An 18,758-nucleotide genomic window follows, 5' to 3' on the forward strand; every position below is an offset into this window, starting at 1 on the left:
TTTTCTTAAAGGAGAAAAGATGTTAAATCCCAACCAAGCTTCCTCTTAAAGGGTCAGTTTCAGACAGGTGCACACTGATTGTTTGGGCTTTTAAAGGGACGTTTTAGGATGTAAATTCTATTAAAGGGATGATAAAAGATTTTAAGAAACATCTTCAAAAGAAGCATCAGAGTGTTTTTAGGAGTAGCAACCAGTCCCGCTGACCACCAACCACAGTCATTCTTAAAGGGAGCGTAGTATTTGTTTCATACACTTGATTGATCAATAATAATCAATAATCAAGCCTGTTCTTACTGCAGGAAGGTTTAGGGAGTTAAAGATCTGTTATTCTGTTATAGTGATCAATCAAACCTCCACATTTACTTTCAGCAACACTCTGAAACACAAAACTTGGGGGGGAAACCGAAACAAAATCTTGTGTCTTTAAGGAGCCAATTAATCATTAACGAGGTCGTTCTCTGTTGTTTCGGATGTTCGGGAACCAATCACATCGATCATAAATCAACCACCTTTGTCCTCAAGGCTCCGTTAACAAAGGGAAAGTTCAACCGTCCTGCTGATCCAAAGAGCTTTTAACAGGAAGGTTAATCAAGGAACCGATTGTATTACTCAATAATACACATATTAACCAACGCTGTGTCCCAGTGTCACATCCAGGCTACAGTTATGAGTACAAAAACTGGAAAAAAATGGCGTCATAAAGTAAATTTAAAAAGCCAGCATGAGGAATAAAACTGTCTTGTCTGTGGTGTTAAAGGACGTTAAAGTCCTGCAAGACAACAATGAACAGAAATAAAGGAGCTTCCACCTCATAGGACCAAGAAACAACTTGAAAAAACAAGTTTTTGACCTTGAAATTGCAAAAAAAAACCCCCAAAACCTTAAGTCACTGTTGACATACGAGCTCAGTTGCTGTTATGCTTTCTTGTCAACGTCGGTTTTAAATGTTAACTTTTTAAAATGTTAACAGATTATAATTTGAAAGCTCAGTGAAAAAGAAAAAAATGGAACTTTGGAACTTTTAAAAGTTTCGTCGCTGTTGTTTGTTGGTGTCTAATTGCCGTGTAAAAGGAAGCGCTATCAACATTAGCACATCGTGTTCTAGTTGGTGATAAGAAACTGGGACACTGGGAGGAAATCACGCACCAGTCTGACTGATCATAAACCTGGAAGGAACGCTATGTTCTTATTTCTGGCAGAAACAAAGCACGAGGTCACATATTTCACCAAAGTCGCCACAATCAGCAAAAAAAAAAAAAAATGCACCTGTGATTGGTTAGCAGTGCCGCTAGCCCCGCCCCCTTTCACTTATGTGACATTAAGGGAAGGTTCAGGGGTCGTAAAAACCAGCGTTACTGATTATAAACCGATCCATCTCTTTATGGCACTGAAGAAGAACCAGATTCCACCTTTAAAAGGAAGCTTCAACTTGCTGAAAACCCCCCCGTCGTACCTTTGATCACTAACCGTGAGTGTTTACAGCGTTTTGGAGACCAGCTCCTCGTCTATAAGCTGACGGTGTTCGTGCACTGAGCCCCTCGTCTCTGCTCCTGTACTGTAACACTATTGTAAAACTCACATCGCTGTGGAAAAATGAAAAAAAAAAAAAGAAAGCTGCAATTTGAGATTTACTGTTGAGGGGGAGGGCAACTTCAATTATCTTCACAGATCGTGACCCTGAATTTCTCCTTGCACTCTTCAGATTTTTCAATTTCGGGAACGTGTTTATGCCTCGGAGAGCAGAGCCCCCCGGTCTTATTTAAACTCACCCCCCCCTTTATTTTGTTGTTGTGGTGAACGTCACATCTGCGGAGGGGGGGGGGGGGGGGGGGGGGGTCACTTCAGGTCGAGCACGCTGACGAGATTACCTCCGACATGACGGAGGAGGATGTTGTGCGTGATCTGGGATGCGACAATCAAGAGATAAAAATCAGTAAAAAAAAAAAAAAAAAAAAAAAAAAAAAAAAGGGAGAAAAAAAAACAATATCTGATAGTTAAAAAAAACTCTTCTTTTGTTACTCTGTTCTCCGTCCACCTCGTTTTTTTTTTTCCTTCCTCCTGTATGTTTCCAGCAGCAGCAGCAGCAGCAGCAGCAGCGGCGGCGGCAGCGGCGATGGTGGGAAATCCTATTCGCACCTAAAATTAACACAAGAGAAGAAGAAGAAGAAGAAGAAGAGGAAGAAGAGATGCATTAACAATGTTTCTCGGGGCACATGAGAAATGTCACCAGAACTCAGATCATTCCCACCTCCACCCCCCCCCCCCCCCCCCCCAAAAAAAAAGGAAGCCAAAAAACAAAAGAGAAGGGGATTAAAAAGCAATTGTGCCAGGAGCCGGTTGTTCCTGGTCGCCTGGTGCTGCTGGGAACTGGGACACGTGAAATAACGGCTTTCACGTTTACCTGACCAACCAACTCTCTCTCTCTCTCTCTCTCTCTCTCTCTCTCTCTCTCTCTCTCTCCTAATCCGTGTAAGAGGGGAAACTGTTAAAGTTGTGTTTTGTGTGGAAGTGATTAAACGAGGCTTGCAGTCGCTGTGATTACAGAAACAGGACAATGGACGGTCACACACACACACACACACACACACACACACACACACACACACACACACACACATAGATTCCTCTGTTATGTACGAAACGGCCGCACAGATTCTCAAATACTGGTTTTCAGCTCACCTGCAGTGAGACGTGGCTCTTTATTTGAGACGGGATTATATCAGAGACACACTGTTATTGTACAACTGTCTTCATATTTTAGTGAGAAGACTGTAAGAACCTGGTTTAAAGTTCATAATCCAGAAGAAATTCACTCCGTCACGGATACAAAAAACAACATGAACAAAAAAAATACACACACAGACGATAAGAACGCACAGACAAGAAGATAATTAGAGCTGCAATTACTGATTATTTATGCTTTAAATGATGATTTATAGATTCATCGTTTTGTCTTTAAAACATTATGAAGTTTGTGCGTCACAACAACGTCTTCAAATGTCTTGTTTTGTCTGATCAACTGGTCAAATCTCTCCCTCTCTCTCTGTATATATATATATATATATATAAATATATAGAAAAGCAGCTTCTTCTTCCTGCAGCAGGATGATGTTTATGCACAGTTTGTTTTCACATTCATCTGATGAAAGTGGAAAGTTTCGGGGCCTTCCGAGGAGGATCAGGATCTGGATCCAGTCCTGGTCCAATATTCAATTTACACAAGTGCGACGCAGAAACCTGAAACCTCCAGTTGCACAAACACTGAACTTTACAGTGAAGGAGGAGATTTATAGATGATTTATTTATAGATTTTTCTGACGAGGGAGAGGTTGTAGATGTAACGTGAAGGATTTTAAACATATAATTTACCTTTTTTTTAGTGGAAAAAAACATATCAGACACAAATGATTCTTCAGAGTAGACGTGTCTATACTGTAGCTGGTTAGTTTAGTAAGAAGAACTTTATACTTTGATCAGCATCAAGACTGAGCTCAGAGGGAAAGTTCAGGCGCTAAAATAGCACTAAAAGATAAAGAGTTTGGTTTTGAAGCTGAAACCGTCTGCAGATAAACTCTCTTATATGTATTTCTTGGTGTTTTCTAATCTAGACTTTAACTGGATTACAAAAATACAGCTACCAGAGTCTCAAAAAGGAGTATAAAAGGAGCAGATATTAGCATTTACACTGATTAAAAAAGGTTTGATACCTTCATATTCTCTCCTTCTGTATTTCTAACTGCAGCACTAAATGTACCAACAGTTAAGACGAGGAAATGTGGGAAGGCAGCGTTTTCTTATTATGAATCAAAACTGTGGATTAACCCCCCGAAACCCAAACATAAATAAACATAAACATCAGCGCTGCGGTTCTGACTGACGTCACCGCTCTCTCTCTGCTTACAGCTGACCGGGCGTTTCCGTTTAGACGAACCCAGAGAGGAACGAAGAGGTACGACCGATGAAACCCCGCCGTCCCCGCTGGGACGTCAAAGTTTCACTGAGAGTAAATAGTGAATGAAAACAGCTACAACAGACTGCTGAGTTCATATTTGAGAGTTGATGCTAAATGTGATGTGGAGCTTCCTGACATTAAAAACTCCACACAAACATTTCCTCATTGTTGATATTTGGAAACCTCGACGGTGATGAAATCATCGGATCCAAGTTAAAGAGAAAAAAGGAACCGTTTATGTTCAGCTGGACAAGCTGTGAACAGCTGTTCAATCACACAGCCGACCGTCCAATATGGCCGACAGAGGGGGTGAGTTTCACCATCGAAACGGCAACAAACAGCTAAAATACGCAATGATGACGGAGGTCTGAAACCACGAGAGCAACAATATTTTAACAGATTTATAAACTTCCAAACTAAACAAGAAGCAAGAATTTCACATGAACGTTCAGACTGAACCTGGTCAGGTGTGACTGAACTATCAGCTGGAAGCTTTTTGTAAGGCTGAAGGTCATGTGACTCGAGTTCAACCTTCATAATCCAGAAGAAATTCACTTGGTCAGGGTCACAAAAAAATATAAAACATTCACAAAACAACAACATAAAACTCACACCTGCACAATAAAAGTGCACAAAGACAAACTTTTTGTCTTGTGGATCCTTAAAACGAAGCTCATAGTGTCTATATGTGACCCTTCATGACAAGAACTGTGAGCAGTTCAAACCTAAAAGCTCAACTCAAGACTTTTTCTTTTTCTTTTTCTTTTATTTCACAAGAAAAAAAAAAACAGAAAAAAGTTTGAAAAATAAACGATAAACATACTTTTGTGTATTTTATGTTTTTCATCCCTTTCAATCCAACTATCATTTAGGATCCCTCTGAGGAGGATCTGACTCCCTGGTTGGAGACCACTGATTTACACTATTGACTGCATTATTGATCAATGTGTATATTGATTATTGTTTAGTGTATAAAATGTCCATCACAGAATGAGATAAAACTGAGGAAGCTAACGGTGTCTGTTTGCCGTTTGGTGCTGAGCAGGTAGTGTTCAGCAGCTTTTTACATCTTCTTCTCTGAAAGCGACGCTTTGAGACGCTGAGAGTGAAGCAGGACAGTAAAAGTTGCAGCCGGACGGATAAACAATGAGCTGAAACTCGGTGAAGCCGAGCGGAGCTGCAGAGTCTCTGTAGATTCGTCACGACGAGCCAAACACATCACACACTGACATCTGATATGTTGTTATTTAAAAAATTTTGGATTAAAGACGCTTTAAGAACTTTAACTTTAAGACCAAACCAGCTCGTAACATTTGCTGCTTTGTTACCTGCCTGTCAGGAGGTCAAAGGTTAAATAACCGATGTGAAGCCGTCAAACATTAATGTTACCAATTCAAACAAGCAGAGAGCGCAGAGACCTTCTGGTGAAGGCAGAACAGCTTCTGCAGAATAACACAGACGCTGTTTTCAGTCTCTGAGCAGAATAAAGAACAAGTCTTTGAATGTTACTGTGTGATTCAGAAGAACTGCTGCACTCAACCTGAACGCAGACACGCTGTATCAAACACGCTACGATCGTCTGTCGCTGTGTGTATTTAGATGCAGATAAAACAAATCTGATTATCTTTTATTAGTACGTCTTACATCTAAAATCCTCGGTGGAGCTGTGAGCTCTAACTGTATGTATTGATAATCTTTATATTATTTGAATGTACTGCATTTGACTCTTCTGTTGCATAGAAAATAATACAGATTTCATGTAACATCAGGACTCTCGAGAGCTTTCCAAAAAAAAAAAAAAAAAAAAAAAAGTTTGTGGCTGTAAATTAAAAGGTTTTCTACACATTTTTAATGAATCTGCTGCTACTAAATGAATACAGATTATGTTGTTTTTTTTTATTTGAGGGTTGTGTTTTCCTGAAAACAGGTAACTTTCAGTGTCTGCTGCCTCCGTCTTTTACATTATAATGATGACAGCGAGGGAGAAGCGCTGCAGCATTTTGGCAATTAAGCTTTCATCTATAAGCTACGACTGTTGGTAAGTTATTATGGGACGCTGCGCCGCGCTCTGCTGATTAAATGAAGCCCCGAGCTACTGTGATTAGTGAGACAGGACAATGGATGGTGAGAGCGCACACACACACACACACACACACACACTCACACACACTCACACACTCATACACACACACACACACACACACTCATACACACACACACACACACACACACACACACTCACATCATACCACATCAATTTGCGCTGCAGGAATTTGTTTTTGCTCCATCAATCGTTATGACTCTGTGATATAATCTGGGCGATACCATCACTCTTCATCACTCTTTATTAGTATCATCTTGCTGCTATGACCTTTGACCCCTAACCATGACCCACTTCCACTGCAGACCAAAAAAAAAAAAAAACAAACTTAAACTGAATAAAAGACAAAGTAAAACAAGCTTAAATTTCAAACCGAGATGCTTTAATTTAACATAATTTAACAGCTTCTTCCATATTTTTTCATATTTTATTTGCACTTTTCTCTGAATCTTTCCCATCAGTTCTCTTTCTCTCTCTCGTTTTTCTTGCTGCAGCTGCATAACCTCTTTGTAATTCATTTCAGTGCTGTTATGCTTAATATTCTCAACACATATTTGTCTCTATTATCTACCGTTTACCTTGGCCTTCTCCCCAAAAGCACAAAATTATCATTAAAAGGTTCTATATGTAAAAATTATGAAGCAATTTACATTTATTCATCATTTTTTATTGCCTATGAATGAACGAGTTGTTACGAAACTTAAAAAATGAGACCTTCCTCGACTCTGTGGGCTGACTTCTATGTGAAGGTCTCGGGCAGGTTTTCCCGCCTTACCTCTCTCCCGCCATCGTCAACATACGACTGACTGACGATGCTTTGCAGAAACATGATGCAAAACACAATGTTAGAGATCTTTTATGTTATTATGAGAAGCGTCAGTGAGGATAAAGAGCGCTGCCGACTGCAGTTCACTTAACGGCCACCGGTGTCACTAATGAATGAATTTCAGATTCCTACATATAGAACCTTTAAATCAGAGTAATGTTGCAGTAAGGGATGCATGCTGAGGAATACTAACAGGCTAAAAACACGCAGTGGTCCTTCCTCGTTGACGTTGTGCCGACCTGTCACTATCTTGCTACTGCCAGTCTGCCTTCATGTACCTGCGTGCATGTCTTATTGTGGTTTTGCTTTTATTGTGTTAAACTAATTTATGTATTTTACATACTGTGCTTTTTGTGTCTGTGCTTCTGCTTTGCATGTTCTAGTTAGTGTCTAACAACGCAGCTCAATATTCAGTCTACTTCTCTGTTAACATTAATATCTTCATGCTTTTATTGTCTTGCATATCTTGTATCATGAGTCTCTTTGTTGCATGTTTTAAGGATGTTTTTTTTATTAATATTATATATGTTCCACATGCTTATAAATGACCTCAGTAACTTTGTAATTTCAATCTCATTTTCATATTCTATTTTTAGGGCGACTCTGTAACATCTGTCCAGGAGCTACAGATGTAATATAGCCTCTTGGCTAACTCTGGCGCATTTAAAGCAATGTTTATTAATGTGCACTGTCCCCGTTAAATAAACAAACAAATAAATACATAAATAAGAAGTGGCGGAGTCCATGTTGCGCGGTTTGTTGAAAGATTTTCAAATTACGTGGATGCGTCTTTGAGTCGCATCGGGTGAATTCCCATCTAATCGAGTCTTTCCATTGACTTTCTTTGTTATTGCATCGCGTCTGTTCGCTTTGCATTCTGTATTAGATTATCAATATGATCAATACAGTCTGTGTTCAATGACATGTCCTATATCTTTATGTAAACCTTCTGTCTGCCTTCTTGTCTTTATGTAAAAACAATTTTACCGCGTAAAATGGCTCAAAGACGTCTTTAAAAACAGCGTGATTGACGAGTTGCATTTAACCTGCTGTGATGTCACTTTTAACACGAATGATGTAGGACTTCTTCTACAGTTTCACGTGTTTAAAAGAAAACTGTGCCGGAGCAAATTGTGCAGATGTGACGGCCAAGTAATAGTTTCATATACTGAGGAATTAAATACACACATATGCGTGCGCAGACATGAAACACACTGTGGTCCGGTGGTGCAGGGAGGTGTGCCTCGAATATCCGATCCAAAGCACACAAGTTAAAAAATGCATTTTGTGTTTGGTGAAATGAGAGGAAGGGAAGAACAGAGCTGAAAAGAAATGCGTTTGAAGAATGTAATCTTTTGAGGTTGCGGCAAAAGACGAAGTTGGCGTCATAATCTGAGGTCACAGAGACACCCAATAACACACACACACACACACACACACACACACACACACACACACACAGAAATCATTTAATCACATCTATACACAACAATGTACTATTCAATATCTCACATTTTCTGTTATCTCAAAAGAAAGAGTCACTGCAGAGTCTGGGCTGAATAGCGGCTCAGAAGAATATCTGATGTTTGATTTATCCTCCCCAGTGTACCAGAGGAGAGGAGCTTAACGGCGTCAGATCGTTTAAAGGACGGGTTCACGGTTTTTACAAGTCTGTCTTAAAACAACAGTCAGTGAAACATGTTTTTCTTGCTGTAATCATTCTTTCCTGTTCACACTGACCAAATCAAGTAGATATCTTTCAACATTACAGTCTTTTTAGTGCCAAAGTCCTTCTTTTCCACCGCAGCTCAACAGGGAAACACTGTCCGAGGAAACACAAAGAGGGAATTTGATGCTAAAAAGACTGTAAATGTGTCACTTGATATGACTAACTCAGACTGCTGAAGCCTCATAAAAGCTTCAGATAAATGTTTAAATGCATTTTTGCACTAGAACGACTGTGTGGACAAACTGTGGATTTTGGCCTCCATCATTTTAGGATCTTTTAACGTCCAGTATGAACAGGAGGAATGATTACAGCGAGGAAAAAAACCTCTTTCACTGTTCATACGAACACCTGACTGTTGTTTTAAGACACACTGTGAACCCCGTGAGCTGGTAGCCACACCGAGAGCTAGAAAAAATACTTTCAAATCCACTCCAGCGACTTCAGTGCCTTCAGTTACTGGCAAACCCCACCCGTCTGGCACTGGGTGAACTTGAAAACAAACACAACCTGATGGTAGGAGGATAACAGAACAAGGGGAGAAAACACAGTCTTTTAAAATCTACTGTATGTCTCAGCACAACTCATCAGATACATCACGGTCGACAAAGTTCAGTAAAGTTTACACTGCTGCTTCATGTAAATTATCGCTCTGATTAGAGGAAAATACTCCTCTTTTAGCCACATTCGCCAGCTTTAATTAATACCACGTATTAAAAATTTCAGCGGGTTTGAGTGCAACAGTTTTTCCATCATCAATGTTTCGTTGGATTCCAACATCCACCTGCCACAGTCAGTCATCTGTGAGCCAAACTGATTTGGAGAGCAGAAACCTGCCTCCAACAATAACTGGCACCTGAACTGAGCAGAAGAGTCGGTGTCCGCAGTCACAAACTGCCAGAGTTTAGACAGCAGCTCATGTTCATTTATCATCCTGCTCACATAAAAACTCAAACATGTAGCGAAACATCCACTCAGCTCAAGTTTTTTTGTTCCTCCGCGTGTTTTTTTTTTTTTTATACGTACCGCCGCCGCCGCCGCCGCTTCTGTGATTAACTGGATGAAAGTGACGGTTTGATTCAAGCTTGTTTTGACATTAATAGTTGAATTGTGTAATTTGTGTAAAGAGTGACCCTCTATGCAAATACACAGCACACTGATGTTGCGCTCAGTGTTGTTCAGTCTGATGTGTGGGTTGCAGCAGAGTGGAGGAGTTTAGAAGAGCAGCTGCAGCGGACTGAAGAAAAACATCAGCAAATAAACATGTTGTTCTCTACTAAGTAATAATAGTTTTATAGCTAATATATATATTGTATTATAATTCTGAATTATTCATTATATATCACATAATATTAAAGTGTGAGTGATTCAAGTCAGATTCACCAAATTCTCTTAAATACACAAACTTGTTGCAAACCTGTGAGATAAATTTGTGGGTTAGACTCTGAAAGGTTGGGAGGGTCTAATTCCTGGATGGATGATGATGGAAGTTTAACCTTCATACTTTTACAGCGTTCACATCATTGTATTGATTGTATTGATTGGATGTCAGATGGACGGGAAGGATCGGAGCGAGCCTGTTCGTGGCGGCTGGAATAAACACACCCACGCCCCCCCACACGACCCGGCGGGAAGGCGCCGCATCTGTCGGCAGCCCTGCCTTTGATTTAGAGTTTCTCACAGATCTCCAACTTTATTGAAGAGCGACACTAAAATGCTGGAGAGGCCTTTTAATAATGCAATTCTTTATTATAATTTGATTTATTTTGTTTACCTGAGAGCGAGAGGTGGCATCTTTATCATTGTTTACTTGAACTTGTTTGACCGCCCCCCCCCCCCTTCTCCCCCCTCCTCCCCCCTCATCTCCCTCCAGTTAAGGTTCTGAGATGGGACGAGATAAATGCCTTCAAGATACAACAAAATGTCACTTTATATGAGGAAGAGGCATTTATGTTTCTTTCAGAAAATCAGATTTCAACAACCATCACTTGAGTTACACACCGTCAGTTACTCAGTGTATTGATTTGATTTCCTCTTCTTATCTTTACATTAAAATATTTGGCATTCAAACATTGTTTTCATGTGTGTGGATTAAATGTTGTGATTTTTAACCAGTTTCACTAAATAAGCAAATACATCATACTGAATTAAATGTGTCTCTAAGTGTCGGCAGCTTCTGTTCCAGCAGGAAAAAAACAGCAGAAAGTGTTTTCAGACATCACTGACAGGAAGCTTTTTATTTACTAAATCTACACTCGCTGTTGGTTAATAAAAACACTGCATTGATTATTGATTTTAGCTGTCAAGTGTTGATTTTGAAGACATCCAAAAGTGGTGACAATCTTTCAAAAAAAAACGGATGATTTAAGAAGTTGCGTCTCCACCTTGTTTAGGGCTGTTTGTCTTGAGGAAATCATTTGAACAGATTCTATTTTGATAAGCAAAAGCCTCGCGGAGACATTAAAACTTTCAATCTTCTGTCAGAACAGACACCAGAGGGAGGAAGCAGCCGACTCTGTCGTCACACTTTGCCCCAGGCGGAGCCTTTTATCTATCAAACTTTACCACAGCGGGGGGTCTGCTTCTATTTTAGGCCTCCAATATTGTATTTTTTTTTTTTGTCTCCAAATTTTCCTGAAGTTAGTATTTGTTGCTGAGCAGTTGAAGCCAAAACTCACACAGCTACACACACAGAAGCGGACTGGCTGGAGTACTTTTGTTTGTTGCCTGGGATCGAGGTGTTGGCTTCAACACTAACAGACTGGGGAGCGGAGGGGGGACGCTGGGGACCGTCGAGGCCTCGCTGAGTTAAATCACTTCACTCGTTCTACATATGAGAACCTGCAGCCACAGATTCAGTAAAACAGTCTCAGATATTAGAAAGCAGAAGGCTCGCTTTACGCTCTTTTTTACTCATTTAAAGATCTTTATGATTGATTTCAGACGTGTCATTAATGTAGAGTTCAGCTGACAGCTGGCACAAGCTGTTGGGCTTTTTATAGTTTTTTTTCTACATGTATTATTTCTCACCCATGTCTTCATTTTTCCATGATTGGCAAAAAAAATTCTTCATTTCTGCTGCTTCCTCTAAAGAAAAATAGCTAAAAATCAAAGATACCCCACTAAAAAACATAATCCATGCTTCATTATCATTCATCATACATGCATAATTGCTTGAAAGCGGATCATTTGTCATTTTTGACATTTTATAGAATAAGTGATTAATCATTTTACTGAGAAATAATGAACACTGGTACTAATAGTGAAAATAATTTAGTTGCAGGTCTAATTAAAAACATTGCCCTTTTGACATGCACAAAATGTTATTTTTGGCATGAATGTACCTTTTCAGAGAACCGTCTACGCTCCTTTATCATTTAACTAATTATGCCCCAAAATAAAACACTAAACAGCCTGAACTGCAGGCCTCAGAGCTTCAGCAAAGAGCAGGAAAAGAGAAAAAGAAAATCTCCCAAGGACGCTGCCGATAACCAGACGCCTCGCGACAGAAAACACGAACCTCTCACCGTTTATCCAGTCAGCCTCCCGGACGTGTCCTCCACCATCTTCTTGTCTCTGTCCAGGAGCAGCTCGCGTCCTCTCCTCGAGTGTCCGTCCTCCAGCCAGCTCCCGAACACCTCCCGCGCCGCTCCCACCACTCCCCCGTTCTGACCCCCGTTCTTCAGCTCCGCCGCGTTCTGCTGCCTCAGTCTGTCAGAGGTCACCAAACAGTTACAGTCAGAGAGACAGAAACTTAAGACTGTGCTGGTGTTCAGATCTACAGCTGATTGATTGATTATTGGTACACTGGTACTGACAGATCAATGTTCAGCTATTCAACGTTACTGATCCAGGTGTTTTTTGACCACTAGTGGCACTTTGATGATCGGGTGCACATTTTTTTCAACAAACTCTACAGGGGACATTAAAAGTTTTCAAAATTGTTCCTAAAACATATGTTTAAAAAGCTTTAAAAACCAATTATTTAAACTTCTGCTGTTTTTTAAAGATTAAAAATGACGTTAAACACAGTTAAAGATTGACGCTTTAAAAACTTAACAGTATTTTTTATAAGATGATGTTTTTCTTTGTTGTATTTTGTCTTCAGAAAATTCTGTATTTGTTGTTATTGTGTGATACAAAAACTCATATACAGATATGGAAAATTAAAATTCTGAATAAATGTTATAACTATTGATATTACAAACATCCTTTTAGTCTTTAATCACTAGACCGTCCTGCTGCCCAATCAAATGCTGAAAAAATATGAAATAACACAATGAGTTTAACATCAATTTAGTTCAAAAACACACTGGAACGGGACTAAAAATGATCACATCGCCAAATCATTTCTGAAATCTATCAACCGTCAATCATTTTCCCATATTTAAACGAATTAAGTGATTACTTGCAATCTGATTTAATACAAGTGGGTCATAAGTAGGACAGTTTTTTTTTAATTGTAATGATGAAAAAACTAATAATTAGACTGATTTGATTCTGATGGAGGACGTTTTCTTCATATTACTGTGGACACTGAATACAACAGATCAACTGTAACAATCATGAATGAGGAGATGACGAGCTTCAACTGTGACGAAGACTGGGACAAACTTCATGTCAGAGCTTCAATTTTTGCACACAAACACACACACACACACACACACACACACAAACCTAATTTTACTTTCTTGAATAAACAGAGATGATTTTTATACCTTAACTCTTCTTAAGCTTTCCACATTTAATATATTTTTAGTGCATTTACTGTAAATAAGCAGCAAAAATGGCTCTTTAATTGTAACTATTTATTGCTGTTGTCTGTACATTGCACAACACTGAGTCAGTGTGTTAAAAGAACCAAAAAGAGCCAGAAGGATTTCAGAGTGCCGTCAGCGCAGGTTCATACTGTGGTGCTTTCAAAAACTGAGCCTGAATCCACAGTTGACTCCTGGGAAGAATAAAACGCTTGCCCAAATTGTTGTGGAGATATTGGTTTCCATCCTAATGGCTGTGTTATTTGGCCAAAGATGTCCCAAGCTCCTGGAAGGGAATGCAGGCTAAATAAAGTCCTGCAGATTTGTAGGTTAATGTCCTGAAAACAATGTCAAGGGGAAACTGATTTTCAATCAGCATTGTATCATTACAATGTAAGTAGCACGTGCAAATGAAGAATGTTTAAATTCCCTCCATGTTGCCTGCGCTCAGAGCTCCCCGCTCATTTGCCAGCAAAAAAATTTCTGATCTGCATTAGACTCCAAACCACATTTCCTCATTTTCAGTAGTGGTGCCTTAAAGGACGGTAAAACGTGGGTCTCCCAAAACACTCTGCCAACCATGTTTTACACCAGCGATACAGAGAAGCAGACACTAAAATATCATATTTGGAAGAAAACTAGTTTCATGATACGGGGTCAAATATCGCACTGTTGAATCAGACACAACAAAATCCAGAAGAGCTGAATGCAACACAAAAAAAACAACTAGCTTTACAGGATAATGTCAGAGCAGAGATGTGTCGCTTCTATTACAACTTATCAGGCTGGATATAGTGCTGTGTAATCAGACAAAACAGAGAATGGAGGAGGAAGCGATCACGTGAGCTGTAACAGCGCCAGCCGAGTGAGAGGTGGCTGCAGCATCGACTGGATCGTCAGGATTGTCAGGGAGACAGACAGAAAACTTTGTGCTGCAACAAACTTTCCTGTGCTTTGGTAAACCTGACTTTGTTTTCTCACAGAATATTATATCAGACTTTGCCAACTCTGAATACAGAACAGCACATCAGCGACTGTGTTATCTGTAGCATCCAGCTTTGAGCACTATCTGGTCCGACTCATCATCGCCCAAAATGGGTAAAAGAAACAGTTGAGGTTAGAGACACCGGTGTGATATATCTAAACTCAATAAGGAAAAACGTTTTGTAAATGAAAATAAGACTCAGTACAGTACTTCTACTTTACAGAACTCGCCGGCTGCGTTCAGTAGTGGATTGGATGGGATGCGCGCAGTGAATTCTGGCTGTTGTAGGATTCCCCTTAAAGGCGGTATGGGGAAACTACAACCTTTTCCTCACTTTTCTCTAGTCATAGGGCACCAATTTCAAAATTAATTGCACGTTTCTACTGCATAGGTGACCTAGTTTTAGGAAATCATCATATTTACAGCGGTGAATTTTACCTTTAATGTGGCAACTACAAAACAACAGCACAAAACCATCGAGGGGAAGCAACGATTTGTTTTGGACACACAGGTCACCACAGAGGTTGTGCTTCTGTGCATTTTAAAGGGTAGAAAATGGTGCTGAAATGGCAAAAACTGCAGCTCAATGAAGACTGGACGCACTAAATACTGAGGAGATTAACTTTTTTCATGCAATAGACATGTGTTCAGTCTTTGGTAAAAGCCACAGACCTTACTGATATTAATCTATTTCAAATGTAAAAGTGGCGATGGAGCTAAACAAAAGCAGAAGGATTTTTAACTTTTGATGTGGACTCTACAACTGCTCAATATTGCTGGTATTGCTTTTCACCTCTGGTTAATCTTGATCGATAAAGAGTGACTTGTGCTATGAAAGGGGTTTGTTTCCTACTCAAAAAAACAAAAAGTCACTCTGAACATCAGTGGCCAACAACTTACAAAAAGCAGACACTACAAGATATAGGCACTATACTTTAAATATCCAATGAATACAGTACCTGCCGGCAAACCGGTCTTGGAGCTCATCGTGCTGACTGAGGCTGTTAGCGCGCTGCTCCATCAGCCAGCCCAACTCAACCTCCAGCACCTTACTGCTGTTGTTGTTGTTGTTTGTTACAGCTCCTTCCTGACAGTGCTGGATGAGGCTTAAGGGAGTATTTTTGGGGGAGCACACAGGCGGCCCCTGCCCTCCATTCACTCCATTGTTGTGAAAAAGTTCTTTCAGCTCCATGCTGCCGCTCTGCAGTGCTGACCGGCTGTCGTTGAACCAGCGGGCGAGGTCGGCGCGCGCCAGTCCTGTCCGACCCTCAAGTTGGCTGAACTCCTCAGGGGAAGGCCACCGTGTTTGAGCAAAGTCGTCCTTGAGGAGCGCCAGGGATCGGCTGTCTGGAGGCACTGAGCAGGAATTTGGGTTGGGGACGGAGGAAGCAATGATGGGCAGGGTATGTGAAGGAGGAGGAGGGCTTTTGAGATGGCCCACACCGGTGCTTGGTTTGTGAATCCCATTCAGCTGTAGAGTTTGGTGTTGCTGTTGCTGCTGATGTAGTCGTTTCTCAGCTATGGCAGCGATGCCACCAGCGCCCATCCTCTTAGTGCCCATAGAGTTGAGCAGGGCCAGTTCAAGGTTGTCGCGGAGTGCACGGCGCTCCACGAACCAGCTCTCGATTTCCTGGTGAGACAGGCGGGTGGAGGCTGCCAGATTGTCCACATCGCTATGTGTAGGAAAGCTGTTCCTCAAGAAGTTCTCCTCCAAGATCTTCAGCTGTTCCGCTGTCTTTCCTTTCATTCTCTCCAGCAGGGGGAACTGGGTCAGCACCGAAGACTTTTGCTGAAAATCTGGTTTCAGCAGCGCTGGTGGCTCACCACCATCCAAATGTATGACTCCATTGTTGTGAACAAGAGAGATCTGATCACTGGACCATTTGCCATCTGTGCGAGATGTCCCGTTGGCTTCTGCCAGAGGAGTGAGTACCTTGTCTCCTCTGGGGTAGCTGGCTTTCAGCTCCATACCTTGCTGCTCTTTTAGTTTCTTGCTATGCAAGGGGAACCCTGGAATCTGGGGCGGGGCTTTAGCTGGAGTGCGAATGGATTGGATGATGGGCGGCCTCCTTATCTGTGGGGTAATGAGAGGAGGGGAGTTGGGCAGCTTCAAATCAGCAGCTGGCAAAGTGTGGGTATTGGGGTGCTTTTCTTTGGAAGTGGTGGACGAAGTTCGAGGGATAAGTAATGAGTTTTTAAAGGATGGGGCAAAGATAGGTGGTGGAACTATCAATGGCCTTGTTAAGGACTCTGGAAAGACTATGGAGGGCAGTGACACCAACGGCTTGGTTTTGGGGTTTCCTAACGTTGAGGGAAACTTCCCTTTGGACAATGAAGATTGTGATAACGACGACGATGGTGGTGGCATTAAAGGCACAGCAGCGGATGACCTCTTCATCTCTGTGGTGACCAGAGGAACTGCTACAGATCTCTTCATCTCCATAGGAACAGGAGGCGGAGCCATTGGGTGGCGGTCTTTCTGAGGGGGAGGGGGTGGAGGAGGAGCCATGAGGCCCTTGTCTTTAGGGTCACCAGAATGGGGGGCGACTGCCATGACTGGTCGCTTAGACTCCGGGCCGAACACTGTTGCTAGGTGTGTTGACAGGGATCGTTTAAGGGAGTGGTTGGAGCCAATGGCGACTCCCGCGGGAGAGTTTGTGGTGGTGACTATACTAAACCCATTGGACGTGACTGTCCGGACACGAGTTGGATGCTCCACTGTGGTGTGGACAATGGGCTGCTGGGAGGCTTTGGCAAACGGCTCAGAGACAGGGCTTGTAGGCAGGACGGTGAATGTGTGATGGGCAGGAGGGATGGAGCCGTTGAACATCTTCTTCCTGGCTTCCTCCACCTCCTCCGGTGACCAGGTGATGCCTTGCTTCAGCCGCTGGGTGGTGAACCAGACTTTGATCTGTTCCTCCGGGTGCTTGGAGGCAGCTGTCAGCCATGACAATTCAGCATGAGTCGGGTAAGGAAACTTGTTGAAGGAGGTGATCAATGTCAGGTTGTCGTCAAGGGAAGGGTTATATTTGGTGGTGTTCAAAGGAACGGCTATTTTTGGTACAGAGTTAAAGTTGGGTGGGCGCTGGAGCATTGGAGTGACATGGGAAAGCCCTTGGAGGATGGTGGGTTCAGGGATGATGACTGTTCCGTTGATGTTCACTGCTGTGATTTGATCCTTCTGGATCAGGCCATCCAGCTGGCTTTTCAGTTCGCTCCCTTGATAGAGCGACTTGATAGCGTCCGGAGTTTTCACCGTGGTTGATATGCAAGGTGGAAACACAGAACTGTTGCTGTTGCCTTCACCCTGTTCATTTGTCATTTCGCATTCAACTGAATTGTCCTTGCCTTCGATTGTCTGCTCCAAGATAGTCTGATTGTTCTTTTTTATCCTCTTGAACTTGAAGTTTGTCTCACCAGGGTGCTGGCTCTCATTGTGCTCTGTGAGCGAGTCAAACTTCTTGGTGTTGAAGTTGCAGACAGCACAGAGGTACAACGGATTGAGAATGACATTAGGGTGGCTGGAGTCCACATGCTCTTTAAAGTCATTCAGGTTCTGCGTTGAAAACGGGCAGTATTTACACTCGTAGCCCCTGGGCTGCTTTTTCTGGGATTCTGGGTCAGATTCGACCATTTCCCTGTCCTTCTCCTCTCTGGCTTCTACATCTTCAATGACAGGGGGCCGGTCTTCTTTACCCAACTGCTCCTCTTGATCTAATGGCTCAGGATTCTGGGTTTCCACTGGTTTTGAAAATGTTTGCTGGTCTGGATTCTCCTGCTGGGGGTCTTTACTCTTCTCTGCAGATTCAGATGGTTCAGACTGTTCTTTTTCTGTCACATTGTTGTCTGCCAACACTTCCATGTCCATCACCTCCCCCGGGTCGTCTTGCTCTTCTGGCGGGTCGCTGATGACCCGGACCATGCAAGGGGTGGAGGACTTTCTACGACTGGACATGATGGCTGCTGCTGCTGCTGGTGATTTTGGTGGTGCTGGTGTTGCTGATTGCGCTGAAGATATTGTGGTTTTTGGCTGCTGCTGCTGGTGCTGGCCGAGGACGTCAGCGTGTCGGTTTTCAAGGGGGCCTTACTGAGGTGGATCGGAGCTGATGATTGTGGATACTGGAAGGCGGGTGGAGGTGGAGTCTCCAGCGTGTGAGAGGGAGGGCGAGAACCGGCTGACGGCGCTGGCCCAGGACCGGTTGTGCAGTGGCGTCTCCCGCTCACTGGCAGTGTCAGCTCCCGACCTGGGCGTCATGGGAGGGCATCACAGACAGCAGCGGCGCTCAAGCTGCGTAGAGACAAACAAAGAGAGAGAAAATTACATGTTAATATTGTTTGTGTTCAGTGAGCTGCACTGCAGCCACTTGGGGAAAGACTAAAAGCAGAGAAAAATACATGTTAGAAAAACATT

General features: G+C 42.2%; 1 protein-coding gene across 3 annotated transcripts in view; it reads right to left on the reverse strand.

Annotated features, from left to right (window-relative positions):
• Positions 1 to 2,011: 2,011 nt before the first annotated feature.
• LOC122970552 (zinc fingers and homeoboxes protein 2-like) overlaps positions 2,012 to 18,758 on the reverse strand; it is a 140,837-nt gene continuing 124,090 nt past the window's right edge. For 2 of the 3 annotated variants that reach the window (XM_044336729.1, XM_044336731.1), the window contains 3 exons: positions 15,307 to 18,635; positions 12,133 to 12,316; positions 2,012 to 2,136 (listed from right to left, as the gene is read on the reverse strand). In XM_044336729.1, the coding sequence (XP_044192664.1) occupies positions 12,136 to 12,316; positions 15,307 to 18,302 (3,177 nt within the window). In that variant the 5' untranslated portion in view covers positions 18,303 to 18,635 and the 3' untranslated portion in view covers positions 2,012 to 2,136; positions 12,133 to 12,135. Of the gene's footprint in view, positions 2,137 to 12,125; positions 12,317 to 15,306; positions 18,636 to 18,758 lie in introns of all 3 variants that reach the window. The other variant, XM_044336730.1, reaches the window with a different exon arrangement.

Source organism: Thunnus albacares, chromosome 19, assembly GCF_914725855.1.
Source record: "Thunnus albacares chromosome 19, fThuAlb1.1, whole genome shotgun sequence".
Classification (NCBI taxonomy): Eukaryota; Metazoa; Chordata; class Actinopteri; order Scombriformes; family Scombridae; genus Thunnus; species Thunnus albacares.